This window comes from Lygodium microphyllum, chromosome 15 (genome assembly GCF_053477565.2).
Source record: "Lygodium microphyllum isolate KBCC chromosome 15, Lygodium_microphyllum_v1.1.10, whole genome shotgun sequence".
NCBI lineage: Eukaryota > Viridiplantae > Streptophyta > Polypodiopsida > Schizaeales > Lygodiaceae > Lygodium > Lygodium microphyllum.
Genome location: NC_141149.1, coordinates 150,693,490 through 150,716,399, shown reverse-complemented (window position 1 = coordinate 150,716,399; position 22,910 = coordinate 150,693,490). Strand labels below are relative to the sequence as shown.

At 42.3% G+C, this 22,910-nt stretch overlaps 1 protein-coding gene across 3 annotated transcripts in view; it reads right to left on the bottom strand.

The window, feature by feature from the left end:
* Positions 1-22,910, bottom strand: part of LOC148025219 (uncharacterized) — a 63,760-nt gene that overhangs the window by 9,047 nt on the left and 31,803 nt on the right. For all 3 annotated transcript variants that reach the window (XM_087695014.1, XM_087695012.1, XM_087695013.1), the window contains exon 4: positions 583-722. In XM_087695014.1, coding sequence (XP_087551140.1) covers positions 583-722 — 140 coding nt within the window. The remainder of the gene's footprint in view (positions 1-582; positions 723-22,910) is intronic.

Genomic DNA, 22,910 nt, shown 5'->3' with positions numbered 1-22,910 from the left:
ATGAAAGTGTTTTCTTGTTTGGGTTATTTGCCATGTTTAAGGTATACTGATTTTGACCATTATGATCATTGTATTTTTGGCAAGAATGCTTAAACATCACATAAAAAGTCTCTTTCATTAAAATCTTCACCCTTAGAGTTGATAAATTCAAATGTATGTGAAATGCCGAGGTTGTCTCTAGGAAAAAAGAAATATTTTATTAATTTTGTTGATGATGCCACACACAGAGTATGGGTTTATCTAATCTGTCATAAAGACAAGGCTTTGGATAAGTTTAAAAAGTTTCTGCCACTTGCTGAAAATATTACCAGCAAGACATTTAAGTGTCTTCGCTCTCACCATGGTGGGGAATATATATTGTGTATCATCCATTAGTTCTCAAAGCCATGTCAAACCTCCTTATATTTATAAGCACAAGTTAAATGGTATGTAATGTTGATATGGAATATAAATTTCAAGGTATTGCTACTTTCATGGTGATATGCAAAAATACAAACGAACAAACCAAGTGTATACCAAAAAGTTAATAAGCAAAGAATAGAAAACTAAAGAAAAGCAGCTATGAGTTCTGTAAGAACTAACCAATCAGGTCTTTATTGCTCAATTGCACTTTCTTCGGTGCTTGATTTGGGAAGTCTGCTGCTTTTAACAACTTGCTGAATTCAAGGGGCGCACACACTTTGTACAAGAAGTCCTTGAAGAGACTCTGTTCTCCTACCAACCTGATTAGCAGAAACGTTAAAAATTAGTGTATAATAATATGTGTAGACAGCTCAAGGTCGGTGATTGAAAGAACAACACTCAGCACAAAAATCCTTATATACTTTTCAGAAAACAAAGACTATAAAGACTCAAAATGCAATTCCTAGAAACACCTATTTATAAGCGCTATTTATCCAAAGTCAAAGAGAACCATGAACTCCTATCAACTACAATTGGGATCGGAGTTGAAACCCCAGTAGCAATGGTCATGAACCTGCAAAGTGAGAGTGAAACTGAACAAACACATGGGTGACATGTAGGTCAGATCCCTCTAACAAACTAATTATCAATTCGCATCTGATAAGTACAGATATAAAGGGAAAAATGATGCCACATGCTATATATATGCTACACTATCTCCCCAATAAGACTATAAAACGTTACAGGGACAATAGGACAGATGTGTAATACTATCAAAGACACCTAATCTGCCACAAACAATTGGCATGCCAGATTCGTGCTCTTCAGCACACATGATCAGCAACATATTGCTCTGCTATATATAGACCCACTATATATAGTGTATATAGTGTTCCTATATAGAGCGTAACACAAATAAAGCTGTACAGAACAGAATTGGATGATAGAAACAAGAAACAAGGCACTAAGATAGGAAGGGCCCACCTTCCTCTCAACAAATGACAACAATCTCCCCCTTAGCTCCCCCAATTATAATGCACGACAACCGTCCTCTGCCAAAATTTCCAAGAACAATAAATAGAGCAAAAGAAGAGAATCTGATGAAGATGACCCTATTTTGGCCAATTCTCCATAGAATCCCAAATCAATAGAATACTACTGAAACCAACCTTCCTTCTTGGAGAGGGTGGTTATCCCCTAATCAAGCACTTAATTACAGCAAGCATAAAATTCACGTAAACTGAAAATGTACACTTTATCACTTTAATCTTGGACATTGGAAACCCTATTGACCCCAAAACTCGCACCCCTTGCGGTATTTCTTTATCTTATATTGCAAATGGAAGGAGTACAACTAAGTTCCCTTGATCTACTCCACTAATCCAAGTGCCTCTTGCTGTCAAAATTGACTAGCAAGCCTCCAAACCAACTTACCCCTTGGTTTGCTTAGGGATTGGCCTTCACCCTGCTCCTTGAAAGACAAATTCAGCTCCAAATCTAATATTGGCTAGCTAGCCTCTTGAATCTCCCTTAAATTCCTCAATTTTGTTGGAATTCAAGTCCTAGGTCTTAAGCATGCATCCCAACTTGGTTATCAATGTCATAAAGACATGTATTTTTGAAACCTCACTTAACATGTGAATTAATTTTTAATCACATGGTTAAGTAAATGTCGCAAATGTGAGGTGTAACTCGAGTTAGAGTAAATTTACGAGCCCGAGACCTAGGGAAATCGTGAGATTCCAAAGGTAAAAGTTAATATAAGTTATATGGCACAAGTACTTGGTGGTATCTGGTGCCAGTTCTTGGCCCACGTCATTGATTTGGCCATAAGTGTCAATTGGTGACACTAGAGAACTGGCGTTTAATGGTACCTAACGCACATCTAATGGTCAAAGATGGCCCAGAGACACTCGAGTTGACTGGCCAGATTATTTTTTTAGGCACCAAAATAATTATTTAATTAATTTTTAATTTTTGGACTAAACATTAATCTTTAATTAAGAATAATGCTGAAAAAACCATTTGAGAAAGCTGCCACTTGTAAAAAATATCCATGCAAGACTAAAAAACGTCTTTAGAGGTTGGAGAGAGGCATTTAGTGCATTCAACCTACAAGAGGGAGAGAGGAGATTGGAGAACCTTTTGAGGCAGCCAGAGGCAAGAGAATACTAATTTGTAGCAGGCGACTGCATCTACAAACTGTTCAGACAAGGCAACAACAGTAAATGACTGATTTTTTTAGTTCTTCACTAAGAAAGTCTGAATTTTCTCTCTCCTTCCCATTCTTTCTCATCTCCCAACCTTTCTATAGCCTTGCTCCAAAGATTACAACATTGAGATCATCAAAGGCTGAGAAATTTCAGATTTCTCTACTGTAAACCCTAATCTACAGCAAAAATTAGAGTTTAGCAACAGTCTCAGGAAGCATGCCAGAAATTGGAAGCTCCAAGACTTGGATTCAATAAGATTGAAGCTGTTTTCAATCAAATTCACGTGGAGGGACCAGCAAATCAATGAATTTGGGGGATTTTCCTAGAAAAGATAATCGTCTGCTTTGCAGGTGAAGGCCAATTGACTGCCTAAATCAAGGGGCAAATCAAATTGAAGACTTGCCGGTCATTTTGGACAGCAAGGGAAGTTGGAATATTGAAAGGGATTGGAAAAATCCCATTGTACATCAACTTCTTCTTCAATTAAGTTAAAGAAATATCAAAAGGGATGCCAATTTTGCGGCTAACAGGGTGTCCATTGTCCAAGATTGTGAGCTAATTTGCATTTCTCAATTTTGTAATAAATGTTGCTGCTGTAACTAAGTTATAATCAGGGAATTACCACCCATCCACGGAAGGAAGGCTGGTTTCAATCAAACCCTAATTTCTTCTATCAATTAGGATTTACAGAGGAGATTGACTAAAATCTCTTTCTCTGATGGCTCAAACTGCTAGAAGATGCTAAGATAACTTGAGAGATGACTGGGAGATGAGAGAGAATGCCATAAAGAGAAATTTCAGAGTTTCATTGCGAGAAACATTGAGAAGCTACTATTGCATCTATACTTGTAAAGATAAGCGAACTCCTTGCCCATTGCGTGCATGTGCTATCCCTCCCCCAACTAATCCCTCGTCCCCGCCCCGCCTATCCTTGCCCGTAACCTATGGCCCACGCCTGTGCCCGTTGCCTGTGGCCCGTCGCCCCCCGCTTGCAGCCCATCGCACCCGCCTACCGTCGCCCCCTCCGCCCCCGTCCCCACCCCCCGCTGCCCCTGCAGCCCCCTAGCCCTGCTTGGCGGCAGACCCACCACCCACCTCCTAGCTCCAGTTACTCCTCCCTCCCCCCCCCCCTCGCCATCGACTCCCTCCCCCCCCCTCTCCACCTCCAGTAGCTCCCTCCTCCCTACAGCAACTCCCTCCCCTCCCCCCCCTCTCCACCTCCAGTAGCTCCCTCCTCCCTACAGCAACTCCCTCCCCCCCCCCCCCCGATAGCACAACAGCATGATAGGCAGATTCCCAGCAGGAAGCGCAGTGGAAATCTCTAGTCAGATGCCGATGCATTCTACGAGTGCCCCCTAGTCAAACACCTTCCGCATCATCCTCTCTAAGGAACAGCTCTTAGTCGTCCGTGCCACAGACCTGGAGTTGAAAGAATCAGCAATCTTTAGTCAGGTCATTGGACACTCCCCATCGAGAGCCCAGCTACGAGATTGGCTAAACTCCACGTTGCGCATTGGCATAGCGCAAATTGTGGAGGCACTCCTCATGAGCCGAGGGATCTTCATGGTTCGACTCACCTCTGCGGATGCAGCTCGTGAGTTGATGGAGAGCTCGCCCTATGCCTCCACGAAGAGGGTCATCTACATGGTTCCCTGGTATAGCAGCTTCAGAGTGGACCCATTTGAGCTCCACAACAGATTTCTCAAACACCCAATCACTTTACTTTTCCTCGGACTGGCGGTAAAGTACCGCCAGTTAGTGGAGGACTTTGGACGACTCTTCGGCACACTTCTCCCTATCTCCTTCGCGGATACAATGACTGCAAGAGTCCCAAAGATATGAGTGGCCGTTAAAGAAACAAAGGGTATCCCAAAGTTCCTGGAGATTGAGGCAAGATCCCTTAAAGGAGGCGGCCAGCAAAGGTAACAAGAGGAAATTGTCTCCAAGAGCTTCGGGACATTAAGATGCACCGAAAAAAGAGGCAATACAATAGTATAATGTTCCAAATGTGGATAGTGAGAATAAGCAAATGATGCCAATGGAACAATTAATATATATGCAAGTCCAACTTGGAAGTGCCAATCCAGTGCTTTTTGGACAGCAAGGCATGCAAGCAATGATAGAGCAACTATGTTACTTTGGTGGTGGCACTAGTTTCCATGCTATGATGGGTCAAGGACCGCATAGAGAGATGTATGGCATAACTCCTTATCATATGCAGCAACCAATGCGTGATGATCAAGGTCCAATGCATCTGAGTATGGCTCGTAATATGCATAACCATGTGTAAAGTAATATTGGCATGATGCTGGGGCACAAAGTGACAAGTTTGGCAATCCATATAAACAATCCACTGTGTTTGGGACTCGTGATATTAATGTTGGTTATGCAAATGCTCCATATAATGTGTGTCACGAGGAAAAATGCAACTAGTAATACATGCAATGTACGGAAAAATGTATCTTAGTATGGCTGGTAGTATGCAAAATCTCATGCACAGTCACATTGCAATGGTCCAAAATATGCAAACAATAATGTTTCATAACGCATTTGGAGCTCCTAGCATGTCAGGTACACATGAGGGACTAATCAACTGGATGCAATGTTGCATATTAGTTAAGTTGGAATTGCAACAATGTAAAAGTATAAAGCATTGCAATACTTAAGGAGAAGAAAGGCCTATAACCTAGTGGAGATTTGAGACAAGTACAATAAAGAGCTACAATTAAGAGGCAAAGTTTCCATATGCTTCTTAGTGAAGCTTCAACATTGTTTCACCAATAGTTGCAAAGTGGATGGAAGAGTATCACTTGGCACGCCATCCTCAGATGTTGCAACTTTACCTAGATGCCTTTCATTTACAACCGACTTCAATTCGGGCTTAGTCAGGCTTAACAAAGAAAGGGTTCAGAGCATTGCCTGATGCTAAAGGGAGAGGTAGCACTTCCACTTCTCCAATTGTAGACAGCTCTCGTATGTAGTGAATCTCGGATGTATTCAGCATGCATCCAAGGTACTATGTTGATAGTATGTCTGCCATGAGGTCACTACTCAGTATACTACTCACTATGAGATATATGCAGATGAGTATGAGTTTCACCCAGGCGCTAAAACTAAACTTTTACATCAGTTTGACATGAGCTTTTGCCTCAATTTTGATGAGTTTTAGCTCAGTTTTTTATCGGTTTGAAAACCACTTATGGTCACTTTTGGGATCAGTTTTGCATCAATTCCTAATCAAATTTTGCAATCAATTTGCAATCACTTAGTTTTCAATGGTTTAGAGCCGGTTCCATGGACAACAACATGTTAGTAAATGCCATTGACAGTTTCAGCCATGGTTTATACTGAGAATATGCTTTATTGTGATTCTGAAGTTTGAATGATTGAGAAACATGAGTTATGAATGCATCCAATGGGTTTTTCGCAACAATTTTGGTCTATTTCTCTGTATTATTTTATGTTTATACAAGTAGGAAATTTTCAGTAAGCTTTGGTGCATATAGCATGGTTAAAAACAGTGGCTAATGTTGCGACTTTGATGCCTTATGAAAATTTCAATGTGGCATGCTTTTCTTTTAGCACAATGTAGTGCACTCGAGGACAATTGCAAGGATTTCAAGGGAGAGGCTTGTCAGGTGGACGTGAAATTTTGAGACGCTCTAATCTTACCGATAACATTTAATTAAGATATTAATCAATGTGCAAGGTCGTTTCGCACATCTGATGGACATGGCAGTTATTTCATGGTAACAAGCTAAGGACCTCGAGGATGCAATGGGTGTCAAAAGCAAAAGTTGTGATGCGTTATGCCTGACAAGTACTAGGTGGTACTCGGTGTCAAATTTGGACCTAGACCAATTTATTAGCCACTAATGTCAGTAGTGCTATTATTAATAAGTTGGATAATGCTGGAAAACGGGATTAAAAGGCTGCCACTTAATAAACCTTACCCATACAAGTAGTGAAAACATTTCCAGGGGTTGGTGGAAGTCTACTCCAGCCATTGAGAGAGAGGAGCAAGCTGTTAGAGAGCAAGGAGAGGCTGTTGATGTGATTTGCAACCACTAAGGATTAGTCCTATAGCATGTGACAGCCGTTTGGAGCCCTCCAAGAGCAAGTGACAACAGTCCAAGGTCCTTCTTGTGCAGATGACAACATATAGGATAGGCAGTAGTCTCTTTGGTAGTCCTAAGCTACAGGTGACATCTTTCATGGCTATTCAAGCAGGGAGCAGTAGCTTTTCAACGTTTCTCAAGATGAAACTCTGAAATTTCTCTCTATAGCATTCTCTCTCATCCTCTAGCCAACTCTCAAGTTATCTCAGCATTTTCCAACAATTTGAGCCATCAGAAGAAGAGATTTCATTCAATCTCTGCTATAATGCTGTCAATTAGGGTTTTGACAACCGCCTCGGCATACATGCTTAAAATTTAGGGCCTAGGACTTGAATTCCAACAACTAAAATTGAGGAATTTCAGGGAGAATCAAGAGGCCAACCAGCCAATATCGGATTTGGTACTGAATTTGTCTTTCAAGGAGCAAAGTGAAGGCCAATCCCCAAGCAAATTGATTTGGAAGCTTGCTTGTCAATTTTGATAACAAGAGGCACTTGGATTAATAAAGGAGGTCAAAGGATCTCAGTTGCACTACATCCACTTGCAATTAAAGTTAAAGAAATACCATAAGGGGCGCCAATTTTAGGACCAACAAGTTATCCAATGTCCAAGATTATATCGTAAAGCATGTTGGGAATAAAGGGCCATCGTACCTTTTATATATGCACGGGTGTGAACACACCCTTAGCACATTTGTACTTTCATATATATCTATCTATGTTAACCTCAATTCGAGATGGCGACAATATGAAGCAAAGAGCAAAAAAATGATTAAAAAATAGCGAAGGCGCAAAGGCGGCCCCTAAAGCTAAGCTGAGGCAAAAAGCTCAATTTTAAATAAAAGGTACCTCAAAAACTCTAAAACCCCTTGTAAAAGAGCATCAGGGTCCCTCCTATGCCATTTGTAAAGGAATAGGTGAGTGTAGGCTTAAGACATGAGGCAAGAAGAGGGAAATAGAAAAAAGAACCTTGCCACAACAGCCGGTCATGTAAAAAGGGAATGGGTGCCCATGGGATTTTAGGACTTGTATATAAAGTTCAAAAAGTGAATGGAAGCTCATTCTTTGATGTGTGGCTAACAAGAGTCCTCTCTTCTTCTCTTCTTCTCTTCACCTTGTTTGTGTGTGTGCTCTTAAGAGAGAAAGTGAGAGGGAGTGAGGGAGTGAGTGTGTGGAAGTGAAGAATCAAGAGGGTGAAGCTCTTCACCGTCTCCTCTTCTCTTCTTCTATTCTCTTCTCTTCTCTCACGCGCACGCGGCTATGGCGAATGGAGCTCGATGAAGGAGACTTGAGGATCCTTGAGAGCTAGCATCTAGGATCGTCAAGCTACCGGTGTGTGCAATGGGGAAGGCAACTCATTTCGGCATTGAGGTAAGCTCGCTACACTCGTAGGTTCGAAGACGCGTCGGCTAGGTGAGAGATAGCCATTAGAGCTCGCTTGAAACGCTTGAAACAATAAGCGGTCCGTGGGTCTTGGCAATTCAGTGTGAGCTCCCTCCACCTTTTGATTCCGTTGCCAAGACCACACATTCAAGCTTCAGCACTTACGCGCATCATATCGAGCATCGAAATAAGGGATTCATCCCCGAAACGAAGCTTGAGATAGGTAGGAAGTTTGGGGTTTTTGATCTTCGATACAAGTAAGTATTTTGGTTATTTTGATTGTTTGATGATTGAAAAAGAAGGTTAGGATTAAGAAATTGGATTGGAAAAGCGTAGGTTAGGATTAAGAAATTGGATTGGAAAAGCGTAGGGTTTACTCCTGTAAAACACAGCAAAACAGGGCACGAGTCGTGGTAAACGGGGAAAAAGAGTGGTATAGATGATTAATGTTGGCAAGTGAGTGATTGGGGATAGCAAGACCTCGCCCGAGAAGGAGTTTAAGGACCAAAAGACCATGAAAGAGCTCATTTTTTCACCCGAGCATTGAGAGAGAAAAAAAACTTCCATTGGTGATTCGATTCGATCTTGCCACCGGGGAGTTCTTCGCATACATCAGGTATATCCAACCCCTCCTTCTATATCCTTGTTATAATCTAAAAGTGTGTGTTCCTGGAGAGTGCTTGGAGGCTAGATTTAACGAAATCATCCTCGGCGTTGCCGTCGTCGCTCGCGACTCGGCCCGTCAAAGTGGCTTGGTCTTGGGCCAAGTCCCAGAATCGGCCCTCGGCCCTCTAGCATTTGGCCAATTCGGCCCGTCCAAACGGACAACTCGGCCAACACCTTTAAATTCGGCCCTCGACCTCGCACCTCGCGCCTCGCCCCGTCCAAACATACCATTCGACCGTGTATGGATTCGGCCCTCGGCCAACTTGATTACGCCCAAACCACTCAATCATTTCAACTCGGCCCTTGTTGACTCTGCCCGTCCGAACAATCAACCCGACCCACTAACCTAACTCGGCCCTTGGCCACATCCACTCAGCCATCCGACCCACGAATTCGGCTGCTTTTCCTATTCGGCCCTTGGCCCATCCGAGTCTACCACTCGGCCCCTGCAATTTATACGAGTTGGGACGAGTCAGATTTTTGCAAATTTTTGAACATTTGCACCAAACCAGCTAGATCTCAACCGCGTAAACCTTGATGAGCCATCCCAACACCCAGTACTCGAATATGGCGCAAAGAATAAGCGAATTCGAGAGACGCAGCCGCTTAGTAGCTTGAGTAGGCTGTTGAGAGAGTCGGTACCTTAATGGCAACCAGTGGAGTCGTAGACCCCGAAACGAACCTAAAACCAGTAAGACGACGGCAGCAAGGAACCCTAAAATCTATCAAGACGGCCAGAAATTGATCGGACAAGTCTATCAAATGAGAGTGTGTAAGCCGCTTAGACACTTGTTCTTCGCACTCACCTTGGCTTCTAGCACTTGAAGTACACCTAAGAACAGCCAAAAGCCTGATTAAGCACAAGTACACGAAAAAGAACACGCACACACTGAGTGGAGATAATTTGAGGATTGTATGCAATAATTAAGAAACTCACTCAGATAAAAGAACTTAAAGAAACCCACCAATAGCAGAAGACCCCAAGGCATAGACGGGCAATCGAAACCCACTAATAGGACCAAGAAAGCAGCAACAGAGACGTGGATCTACCCGACCTGCTTAACCTTATCAACAACCTGGTGGAGCACGAGAACGCAACCATGTCAGAAGAGAGCTCAGATTGCAGGCAAAACGAGAAACTCGACATAGGAGTTTTCCCAAAAGCGATCCAGCAATTGATGAACAACTATGATTTTCATGCTCGGCATGAGCACCGCGGTAGAACAGCAGAAGCCATCATAGCTGACCTAGACGAGCAAAGGAAGCTAGCCCGCAAACCACAGCAAGGCATAGTGGAATACAACCGAGACCAACAGACTAGGAGCCTGAGTCAGAACGCAGAGATATGAGAGATCCAGCGAGTGTTGAACCTAGCAGGTAGGAATCGAACTAACCGTGAGAGAGCGCTACAAGAAGACTTGACGCTGAGTGAGCTTCTCATGAAGCAATTGCTAGACAACATAGCAACACAGCAGAGCGTTACAACATTAGCGACGTTACTACTAGCAGGGTTGAGGGTAAACCAAGGCTCCAAGAGCTAGCCTAAGATACCAGTTGTCGCTAAGCAGCTCGATAAGTACCAATCCCACGACGATCCATACAGTTTCATAGAGCAGTTCGAGCAGGTCTGCGAGGCCAACGGTCTCACCAACTTGACTTAGTGCTCTCAAGCATTCGCGCTTTGCTTAGGCAACAAGGATCGAACTTGATACACAAGTTTAGATGCCACAGAGCAAGAGCGAACTTCAATGGCCTCAAAAACCTCTTCATCAAGAAATTTTCCGAGCCCAGATACTCTGACAACCTACTAGTACGACTTATGAATGTCAAGTAGAAAGAAAAAGAGGACATCCACGACTATGTAACCCACGTGAGGAGTGACCAACCGAAAGAGCAGTATCGACAGTATTCATCAGTGGAATACAAAATGAGGAGCTTTATAAAGCCTTGGCAGGCGAACCAAGAAATTACCAACTCTAGAAAGTTCGAAGAGAGCTTCAGCATCCAACGAGCAGTCAGGCGCAAGCATCCAAGATAAGGGAACCACCACGGATACCAACCACCAATTGGCTGATATGAAAATGGAAATAGCCAAGATGCAGGAAATGCTAAGACGACTAACACCCCCACACGTTCAATGAGTATACTGTGGCGGAAATCATTACCAGCCAAGTATCAAGACCCCAAGTCACGACCTTGTACTAATTGCGGTAGGTTTGGTCACGACGTTGCGCATTGTAAACTGCCTAGAAGACTCCCGTACTCACAACCATAGGTCAACCTTACCTAGCAAGTAGGCCGCAACAATTCTCTGGAAGGGAAGCCCCATTGGCCCTTCCTGCACCAAATGACGTTAAGCCGGCCGTTCCTAGAATCGGCATAAATCCTACTGGAATACCTAGACTGCCTGGTCTCTATGTGACCCATCCACTGAGCAACGCTCCAATCCACTACATGGAAGAGCCAACTGAGAAAGACACTTACGTATACCCCTACGTCTCGCTTGACGAAGAGGGCAACGCAGTCCTTATGGACTATCGACCAGTGCCGGTGATGGCGTTAGGTAGGGGACGAGGTAGAGGCCTAGGAGGACAGACCCAAGAACCAATCATGTATTGGACTTGCAGTCACCCAGGGCACGTCTCATCGCACTGTCCTGAAAGGAAGCAACAAAATAGAGACAAGGCTGACCTAAGATGCCCTGAGTACGGAATCACTCCTCTCTTTGTTGACTATCCAAAGCGAAAACCATCCTCGAGTTCGGCTAACGTGCCATCCATCCCATTGGGACTATTCAGTGTCGAGAATCTCAATGAGGAGGCTACACCTATCCCATTGCATGTCATGATCCGTACACAAACGAAATAGGCCAGCATATCACTGCCAGGTCCTAGCAATCTTGACGCATCCTCGATAAAAAAGAAGAGCCGTATGCAAAGGAAGAAGAGACTCCAAGCTAAAGTCACGCTCAAAACTAAGAGTGCCACAACGCTACCTACTAGAAAGAAAGTCACTGACGCTGAGGCAGAGACATCAGCCCCAAAGATGGCTGAGAAGGGAAGTGCTAAGGTCGGAGAGTATCCCAACCTGAAGCGCCAACTAGAAGCCATTCAGAAGGTGAAGGAGTGGGTAAAGGAGGCCTAAGAGCACCTAAAAGATGCTGAGCCCATCTTAGAGGACGAGATCAAGGATCTCTCCAACATAAGCACGCCAATCTCACCCCCTCGACCAAAGTCGAGAGATGCGACTGCACGACAAGTAGTACCGCTTAGACAAAGCCGTAACGCTACAGGCCAGCAAATCAATCATGGCCATTGGCCCGAAACAATCTGGAATAGGAGAAAGACAAGCAACCAACGATCTCCTCACCACTCTAGTGACCACCTCTGTGACGCTAAGCCTGGGAGATCTACTTAGGCAGTATTCGACCCTCTGGCAAGACTTGAAGCGGTGGGTTGAAGGATCATGAGGGCAAGTTGCTGCTGACTTACAAGAACGTAATGCAGAGATGCAGATACCGAGTTTGACGTTGCACTCCGTGCCTATGTCCTTGCACATTAATACTTTTTGGGAAGGCACCGAGATGCATGCGGTCTTACCGGTCTTAGCCCTAGGCGACACAACAAGGAAAGGGATTGTAGACACAGGGGCAGAAATTAGTGTACTGAGCCACGTAGTGCTCTAGACTTGGAGCAACCCACCAGTCGAGACTACTAGGTTCAATGTCACATTAGCTAACGGAATGAAAGTGAAGCCATTCGAGGTGCTAAAAAACAAGCCAATGAAAATCACAGGAGTCCAATTCTCAGTTGATTTATAGTCATGAAGGGAGTGGACTACGAAGATTGGGAGAATGGTCTCATCTTCCTAGGCAATAGAATAGAAGCCCCAAGGGTAGAAATGGACTCCTGGAAGACTACACCAGTCAACCTTGGCGATATTTCCACGATGCTTAAAGGTGATGCTCAAATCAAGAAATCCTACGGGCCCCTAACTAAGTATATCCCATGTCCTAAAGACGAGCAAGATTGGATGTATGTCCTTGCTACCATCGACCTGCCGTTCTCGGACCATGAGGAGTACGAACAGGTCATTAAAATGATCGGCAAGCCCAGGGGTACACCCTCGGTGCCGGTCTGCATGATGGCAGGAGATCTTCGCAAAAGACCCAACCTTGTCACTTTCAAATTGCCAAACGACAAGAGGGAACTTCAGGAGATTTTAGAGTATTTGACCGGCAAGCTAGCTAGTAATCCAACAGCAAATTTCAAGCCACTCCAAGATCTCTTAGATGAACCAAGGTGGCAATGGACATGGGTGCATGACCTAAACCTCAAGTACAATTGGGCCCTAGTCCCCGATCAAAGACACGAGACATACCAAGACCCAAGAGACGACAAGCGGTCGAACGAAAATGCTTTCGATGACGAATATGAAGACTGTATCTCCTTCAATGATGAGAGTGAGGGTGAGATAGATACCATAGAATACGACACTGAAGGACGAGAGATAGAACAAATACGAGCAGACTCCAAGCCATAGAGAAAGAATGCCTTTAGGATAGAGCAAGGGGTCATGCGTGTGGATTGTGACCACGCTTGGTTGGAACATATAGGAGCCATAGACTTTGAACAAGCAGGCCTAACCCAACCAAGTACCATGCTAGTACTTATAACAAAGTCACCCTCTGAGCTGTGACCACCGGGAGAGACTACCTCTTCTAGCAAAGACGGAAAGTTCGATTCGAGTTGAAGTGAGTTCGGAGAGCGACCCACAAATACCTAGGCCTCCCAAGACTAGACGTACCAAGGGGGACCTACCCATCCACCTGAGGGCAAACAGTTAAAACAAGAAAGGGCAAATGCCAAAACAGCCTAGAGATGAACAAGCAGACAAACAAAGAAAACCACAGGTCCTCCCTAGGAGATTTACGAAGTTCAAGAATGGTGATAGAGTAATGATCTTGTTGGGTGTCAAACATCAAGGGCAAGCAAGTGAACCCATCAGGGGGACCTGCCAAAGTCAAGGAGGTGAACCTAGCCCAAAAAGGGGAGACACTCCGACTTGTCTTTCTGGCCGAGGACTTGAATGAGGAAGAGGAGACAAATCTCATTGCTCTCTTGAGAGCGTATATAGACATAATCGCTTGGTCCTTAGAAGAGCTTAAGGAGATGGATCCGAGCGTAGTGACTCATAACATGCCCATGACGCCAGACGCAACGCCAATCAAGCAGCAACCGTACCCTATGAATGCAAAACACGCTCATGCGGTCAAGGAAGAGATCGACAAGCTAATGAGAGCAGGATTCATCTACGAAATAGAGCATACAGACTAGAGTTACCCATAGTCATTATAATGAAAAAAAACGGAAAGATTAGAGTGTGTGTCAATTACAAGAAGGTGAACACTACCACTAAGAGGAACAACTACCCATTGTCGTACACCGAGCACATGCTCGAGAGAGTGGCGGGCAAAGATGTCTACATTTTTCTAGACGGCTTCTTTGGATACAATCAGGTGCAGGTGCATCCTGACAATCAACATAACACTATATTCGCCACTGAATGGAGAGTCTCTGCCTACATAGTCATGCCTTGGGGTTGACTAACGCTCCAGCCACCTTTCAATGCCTTATATACACTATATTTAAAGACATGCTCAGAAAAGAGTTAGAAGTCTTCGTAGACGACTTGTGTGTTCACTCGACCTAGAGAGAGCACTTAGGCAAACTCCGAGCAATCTTTGAACGGTGTCGCCTATATCATGTCTCTCTAAATCTCTTAAAGTGCTAGTTCTCGGTAAAGCACAGATGCATCCTAGGGCACATGGTGTTGAATAACGGCATTGCCATAGACTTTTCGAAAGTCAGGGTCATCATTGATCTTCCACCCCCAACCAACTATAAGGGAGTTCAATGCTTCTTAGGTCATACGGGGTATTATCGGCGGTTTGTGTTGAATTATACATTGATTGTTAGACCTCTGTACAAACTGTTGATTACATTCGAATGGACTAAAGAATGCCAACGCGCTTATGAGCAACTGAAAAAGGCTCTGACCACAGCACCAATTCTACGAGCCCCAGATTTGACCGTTACTTTCCACGTGCATATTGATGCTTTAAAATTCGTTGTGGGGGCAGTGTTGTGCCAACCTAGCAAACACAATCTCGACTATCCAGTGAGCTTTACTAGCCGACAACTCATTGAGACCAAGATGAACTACTCGACGACAGAAGGAAAAGATCTAGCCATGGTATTTACCGTGAAGAAATTTCGGTATTATTTATTAGCCACGCCTTTCACTTTCCTTGTGGACCATTAAGCTTTGCTATATTTAGTAAACAAACCTTGTGCTATAGGACCCATAGCTCACTGGCTGCTTCTACTTTTAAAATTCCACTTCTCCATGGTCGTACGAAAAGAAAAGCAGCACTACATGCCCAACCACATGTCACACATCCCCACAAGGGAGGCCACTGGACAAGTCATCGCTGATGAGTTACCAGACACACACATGTTTAGCCTATCCAACGAGAAAATGAAGTTTAAAGGTCTAGGGCCTTTCACGGTTCGTGCCATAAGTCGAATTGGTAATGTTGAACTCGAGACTCTGGAAGGCGAGGACATACGTTTCTTCAATGGCAGTCGCATCAAAAAGTACTACCCTCCCACGCATCCTCTGCATAAAACACCAATTTTCGAACCCCCTGTCAAGATACGAGTAGCCACAATCACGAAGATTGACGATGAAGATGAGGAAGCTGTAGAACCTACTTACCTCCGTATCTCGGTCACTGCCAAGCAGCCATGCACTTTCAACGGCTTGATCCACGAGGGAGCAGACTTCAATGGCTTAACCCACGATCATTGGACTCACATTGGCAAACCACAATTACAACCCACTACCGCCAAACTAAGCCCATATGGGAGCTGGTCATACACACTTCTAGGGAAGTGCAGGGCCGCAGTTTCTATCGAGTTTGAGAGCATATCAATGATCTTTTATGTGTTGCCAAACACTAAAGATGCAGGCACGGAGTCGCTACTAGATCGAACCTTTAAAAAGCAAGCTCGCTGCAATGTCAATTATGAGTCACAACATATCCACCTAGCCATTGGCAATGTCCACATAGTAACAGCTTTCAGCAGAGGCTGCGCGATTCCTACAACATCCGCAAAGCCATCGATAGAAACACCTGCAACCAAGTCTAAGGAGAGGGATTGTGACTCGTTACAACCTACCAAGCCTTTACACTAGCAACCTACCACCGCCAACGCCCATGAACCCCAGTTTAGATGGGTACCTAAACATCAAAGCCTGCCACGGATATGCAATCCGCCACGCCTTTGCAAGGCTAAGAACGCAACCTCAAAACCTAGGAGGCCAAGACAAAGCTACAAACAGCGACGTACGGTCAAGTTGCGGTGGATTCCTAAGACCCTATTGCAAGCACAAGGCTATTATGAGGGTAATGCCTGGATATGGATCCATAAGACTAAAACAGCCAAAGGCACTAATCAAACGCCGCCCTCACACTTAACCATACCCAACCATACAACGTATCAAGGCCTAGAGCCGCATAAGCCTCAAGACACCAAGCCTGTGGAGTCGCAACTAATTATGCCCACGAAGACCGATCAAGTCTATCTGATGTCGAGAGGCATATTCCACGGTAGATTCTGTAAGGTTTTGCAGTGGATTCCGTAAAATTTTATTATTAGCAGGGCTCATACACAAAGTGGATTCTTTGTGCGAGAAGTCGATGGGGACGCCTATCCTTTTCAAGCATTTTGTTAATTTAATGTGTAAGTGGATAATTCCATAGCGGGTGATTCCCTAAAATACATATTTAAATTAATAAACGTTTATAAGTTTAGAGTGTGCACTCGTAATAAATTAAGGTTAGGATTGATTTCTAACCAATTTATTTTTGTAGCTGAAGACTGCTAGGTATTCACTTTTATCGGTTTCATTGTATTATTTTTCTAACAATTGTAAATGCTTAAGTTGATGTGTAGAGTGAGCAGCGGTGGCATTGGGAAGCATTGGAGGATAGCGTGTATTCAAATTATCATCAATTTTTTAAGGGCGCGTATCTTAGGCATGGCGCCTATATTTTGTCGCGCTTATTTATTAAAGCGCTTGATATTTATTGATTATTTTTGTATGCGCATGGGCGCACGATTTAAATAATTGTATTGGACATTGTATTTGGGTACCGCCTGACTTTTTGGGCGCCCAATAGCTTTAATTCTTTAGTGGCACAAAAGCAAACACAAAAGCAAAAGCGTGCTATTTTATAAATTGGGCTATTTCTTGAGCTTGAAGATGAATAATATATTAAATACATGCTTTGTGGAGCCCTCACACAAGGCATGTGGGGAGATTGCACCCAATTGGTCTCTTGTTCATGTCGTGCAAGCTTTCTTCATTGGTTTTTGTGTAAAAAGTAGAGTTCTTTTGTTCTTGGAGACCTTCTAACGCTCACTACGCACGCATACGACGTCTAATCTATGCACAAGTGGTATCAGAGCGAATCTGAGATCGAGAGCTTCCAGTTGTTTACCATCACGCAAGAAGGCGGAGCTCCTGGAACGATCGAGCTCTACAGTCAGTCTCGTGGCAAACGGTTCATACCAACGTGTTCCTGGCAGTCAAGAAACCCCTTCTGTACCCTCTCATCGCGAAGGACCTCTCTCGATAGGCAAAGGACCGGCGGTAAAGCTTCTTCATCAAGTCGTGGAAGAACAAATAAGAATCCTCCTCCATAGCTTCAAAGCTTTCAAAGCTTTAAGACTAAGCTTATTAAGCTTTATAATAAGCTTATTAAAAAGCTTATAAAAAACGAATTTCTGCGCCTGCGACGGCAGTATGAACTGCCCACTGTTGATGCTGGCGAAGACGTCCTCTTGTCCACGAAAATCAAGCTTAGTCACTTAAGCTTTAAACTCTAAATCCTCCAAGTTCCCCAAGTCACAAAGGTCATTAAAGACTTTTTCAACAACTACCTTAGAGGCAGTTCATACTCAGCAGCATACGAATCACTTTACTACTCTCAAGAAGTCCCTGTTCACACTTGCAGTCTTGCTGAACTAGTTTCATCAAAAGTAGTTCACACGCAGACTATTTTCTTGGAAGACGGTTTTGTGACATCGAATTTCGCAATCGTAAAGGAGAAATACCATAAAAGTCAAACCAAAATATACAAGCCTTGTAAACCCGCCTTTGAGCTACGCTCATCCCGCTAACAAAATTTCGAGTATGTGAGGTCTTTTGGAATTTTGCAGGATGACTGATCAAAACATGGACGATCTTATGACTGAAGGTGATCTACCCGAACCAACAATGAAGCAAAAGTTGGATTTGATTATGATGCAGCTTCGAGAGGAACAAAGAGTCCGACAAGCTTTGCAAGTTCAATTGGCCAATCTACAACGATCTACGACCGACCAAGATGGATCGCAACCCGAAGATCTTATACGACGTACCATCGATGCAACACTTGAAGCCCAATTCATTCGCAAAGAAACAAAGATAAGTAAAAGAAACTTCAAATTCCGTACTTTCAATGGATCACGCGATAGAAAGACTGTACTTGCTTTTATCAGTCAATTTGATGATTACTTCCATGAAGAAACATATGCTGAGAAAGACAAAATTAAATGTGTCACTAACCATTTAGTTGACCGAGCATCTTTATGGTGGACTGTGGTCCACTACTTGGGAAACGTTTCAAAAGAAATTTTTGCAGAATTTCCTTCCTCCTCAATTCCACGAAAAAGCCATTAAGCAATGGGATCTTCTACAACAAAGGGATCACGAACCTATTTCACAATACACTGAACGTTTCTGGAATGCCCTATTGTAACTACGTATACTCGAAGATGTACTTGAAGCAACTCATAAACGCAAGTTTATGTCTGGCCTACTTAGACATTTCTATGCAGAAGTCAATATGTTCAAGCCAACAACCCTTGAAGATGCAATTTCCTTGGCCCATGACATTGAAGACAAAATTCGCGGACGAGACAAGCGACCACAACAATTTTCAACTAATGGTAACTATGGTTCCAAACAATTCAATTCAAATTTTTGAAGATTCAATCAAAGTCATTTTCTTCCATCTTCATTCCGTAAATCTTGGACATGACCATCTACCTTGCCATCAAACACAAATCCAAACCCTAAGCCATCCCCACAATCAAATCCCAACATTCCTAAACTTCTTGCCATTACCAATAATGTATCTAAAACAAAACCCATAGTTTGTTACAAATGCCATCAACCTGGACATCTAGCAGTCAATTGCCAATCCAAAAAGTCATCCGTCCATATCAATTATCTGGGAGCAATAGAAGATGAAGAACGTGAGAAAATGCCGGACTTTACGAAAGATGATGACGACATTGGTACTACTTCAGATACTTTGTCAGGTATGCCAACTCCCAATATTCAGTAAGATAGATCTTAAATCTGGATATCATCAAGTAAGATTGCACAAATCTAATATATTCAAAACTGCATTTAGAACACAATTTGGACATATGAATTTCTAGTTATGCCTTTCGGTTTAACTAATACACCAGCCACATTCAGTCGCATGATGAATCGCATATTTTTGAAACATCAGTATTGTATCATTGTTTTCTTTAATGACATATTAGTATTCAGTAAAAATGAGAATGAGCATTATGAACATTTGTTTTTAGTTTTTAAGTTGTTAAAAGACAATCAATTATATACTAACCCCGAAAAGAGTGAATTTTTCCAAACAGAAATTGAATATCTAAGACATATTATTTCATCAAAAGATATTAAAGTCGATCCTAAAAAGATAGAACCAATTTTAAATTGGCCCATACCCAAAAATGTGCATGAATTACGTTTTTTTCTAGGTCTTGCTAGCTTTTACAGAAAATTTATGAGGAATTTCTCATTACTTGCATTACCTTTGACAAAACTCTTAAAGAAGGGTATTGTGTATAACTGGACTGACAATCAACAAAAGTCCTTTGATTTGCTGAAACATGCTTTAACTCATGCTCCTGTATTACAATTACCTGACTTCAATAGACCATTCTTCTTAATAGTTACTGACGCTAGTGGATCTGGAATAAGAGCAGTCCTTATGCAAGATTCTCATCCCATAGCCTATTCTAGTTGCAAACTCAAACCATCTGAACTTAAATATTCTACCTATGACAAAGAATTGCTAGCCGTAGTACAAGCCTTACATCAATGAAAACATTATTTAATAAGATATGAATTTATGATCAAAACTGACCAACAAAGCATTAGACATCTCCTTAGTCAACCACAAACATCTGACCGACACATTAAATGGGCCGCTTTTATTCAAAGTTTTCATCCCCTTATACAATATCAACCTAAAAAAGAGAATGTTGTTGCCAATGCTTTGAGTAGAAGACCGACAATTCAAAATATTTCTGTAATATCATTTGATTCCCTTATTCCTATGAAAGATACTTATGACCAAGATCCTACTTTTCAAGCTGATTGAAATAAACTAGTTGCAAATAATTGGATTCCTATTGATTCATTGTCTTACACTAATGGATTTATGTTTTATGAAAAAAGATTATGTGTGATTGTTCCATTTCGATCATTTGTTTCGCATGAAATTCATTGTCCTCCATATCAAGGTCATAGAGGAATTATATCTACTTTGCGTACATTGACTGAAGATTTTTATTGGCCACACATGAACACTGATGTATCTAACTTTGTATCTGAATGCCTAATTTGTCAACGAGTTAAAAGACACCATGGTAAACAATATGGTTTACTAATGTCATTATCCATTCCATCACGACCATGGGAACAGATTTCAATGGATTTTATCATTGGTCTACCTAACACTAAAGCTAACTATGATATGATTTGGACTGTTGTAGACAGGTTTAGCAAACAAGCATATTTTATTCCATGCAAAAAAACTTTAACTGCATCTCAAGCTGCTCAATTGTTTTTGAAAACTGTTTTCGCTAATCATGGTTTACCAAAAGTCATTATTTCTGATCGTGATTCTAGATTTTGCAATAATTTTTGGATTACTTTATTTGCTAACTTAGAAACAAATATTAATTTTTCGTCTGCATTTCATCCTGAAATAAATGGTCAAACAGAAGCTACTAACAGTATTATTTTAGATCTTTTGCGTGCTTACACCATTTCAAAACCACACACATGGGATACATATCTACATTTACTTCAGTTTGCATATAATAACACACAACATACAGGTACAAAGAAAACATCATTTGAAGTTATTTATGGATATCGATTACCTACACATGTTGCATCATTATCAAACAAAATTCAAACTGCTGATGATATTGCTAACATGCATGCTACTATTTTTTATGAAGTTAAAGATATGATTGCCAAAGCCCAGCAATCATATACAAAACAAGCAAACAAGAAAAGACAAGCTATGAATTTTAAAGTTGATGATTATGTTTGGTTACGAATTGAAAAACGCAGATTACAAAATATAGATAAACATCCCGTTGTCAAATTAGCACCTAGATTTTATGGACCATTCAAGATCATACACAAAATCAATGACAATGCATTTAAACTAGAATTACCACAACATTGGAAAATCCACAACACCTTCTATATCAGTTTATTACGACCTTTTAGAGGCCAACTACCTGTACACCCTGTCTATGAAAACCCTCCTTTGCTAGATGATGAAACTGAAATCCTTGAACCTGAAACTATTATTGATACTGACTTAATGACTACTAGAACAGGCCGTAGATATTCTAGATATTTAGTCAAGTTTAAAAATCATCCTGTTGAAGAGGCCCAATGGATGCACGCTAGAGACGTAAATGCTTTCCCCACTCTGTTAGCTCCACATTGAGCTAATAGCAATTGAGAACAATTGCTATCTCACCTCGGGGGTATGATACCGGGAGGCATATTCCACGACGGATTCCGTGAGGTTTTGCGGTGGATTCCGTAAAATTTTATTATTATCGGGGCTCATACACAAAGTGGATTCTTTGTGCGAGAAGTCAATGGGGACGTCTATCCTTTTTTGGCATTTGTTAATTTAATATGTAAGTCGGTGATTTCATAGCAGGTGATTCCGTAAAATACATATTTAAATTAATAAACGTTTATAAGTTTAGAGTGCGCACTCGTAATAAATTAAGGTTAGGATTGATTTCTAACCAATTTATTTTTGTAGCTGAAGACTGCTAGGTATTCACTTTTGTCGGTTTCATTGTATTATTTTTCTAACAATTGTGAATGATTCAGTTGATGTGTAGAGTGAGCAGCGGTGGCATTGGGAAGCATTGGAGGATAGCGTGTATTCATTGTCATCAATTTTTTATGGGCACGTATCTTAGGCATGGCGCCTATATTTTGTCGCGCTTATATATTAAAGCGCTTGATATTTATTGATTATTTTTGTATGCACATGGACGCACGATTTAAATAATTGTATTGGACATTGTATTTGGATACCGCCCGACTTCTTAGGCACCCAATAGCTTTAATTCTTTAGTGGCACAAAAGCAAACACAAAAGCAAAAGCAAAAGCGTGTTATTTTGTAAATTGCGCAATTTTTTGAGCTTGAAGATGAATAATATATTAAATACATGCTTTGTGGAGCGCTCACATAAGGTATGGGGAAAGATTGCGCCCAATTGGTCTCTTGTTCATGTCGTGCAAGCTTTGTTCATTGGTTTTTGTGTAAAAAGTAGAGTTCTTTTGTTCTTGGAGACCTTCTGATGCTCACTACGCGCGCATACGGCGTCCGATCTGTGCACCACTATCAGCCCAAATCTCAACTTGCTACTCCCAAACCAGTACCACATAACTCTACCAAGACTCAGGAAGCCGCATCCACAAGTAGCAGTACCCCATTAGCAATCTAGTCCGAGCCCGTTGTGCAAAGGACCCAACAACAATTGCAAGAACAACTGAAACCGCAACCATCTGCTGCCAAACTCTCCAGTTCTGTCAAACCCCAACCACCCACACGCCTTAGACCCTCCTATGAGCAGAAATCATTCTTAACATTGACTGCAGATCTAGCCGAAGACACAAGGGATGACGTGATTGCTTGCCTCAGACGCTTAGATGC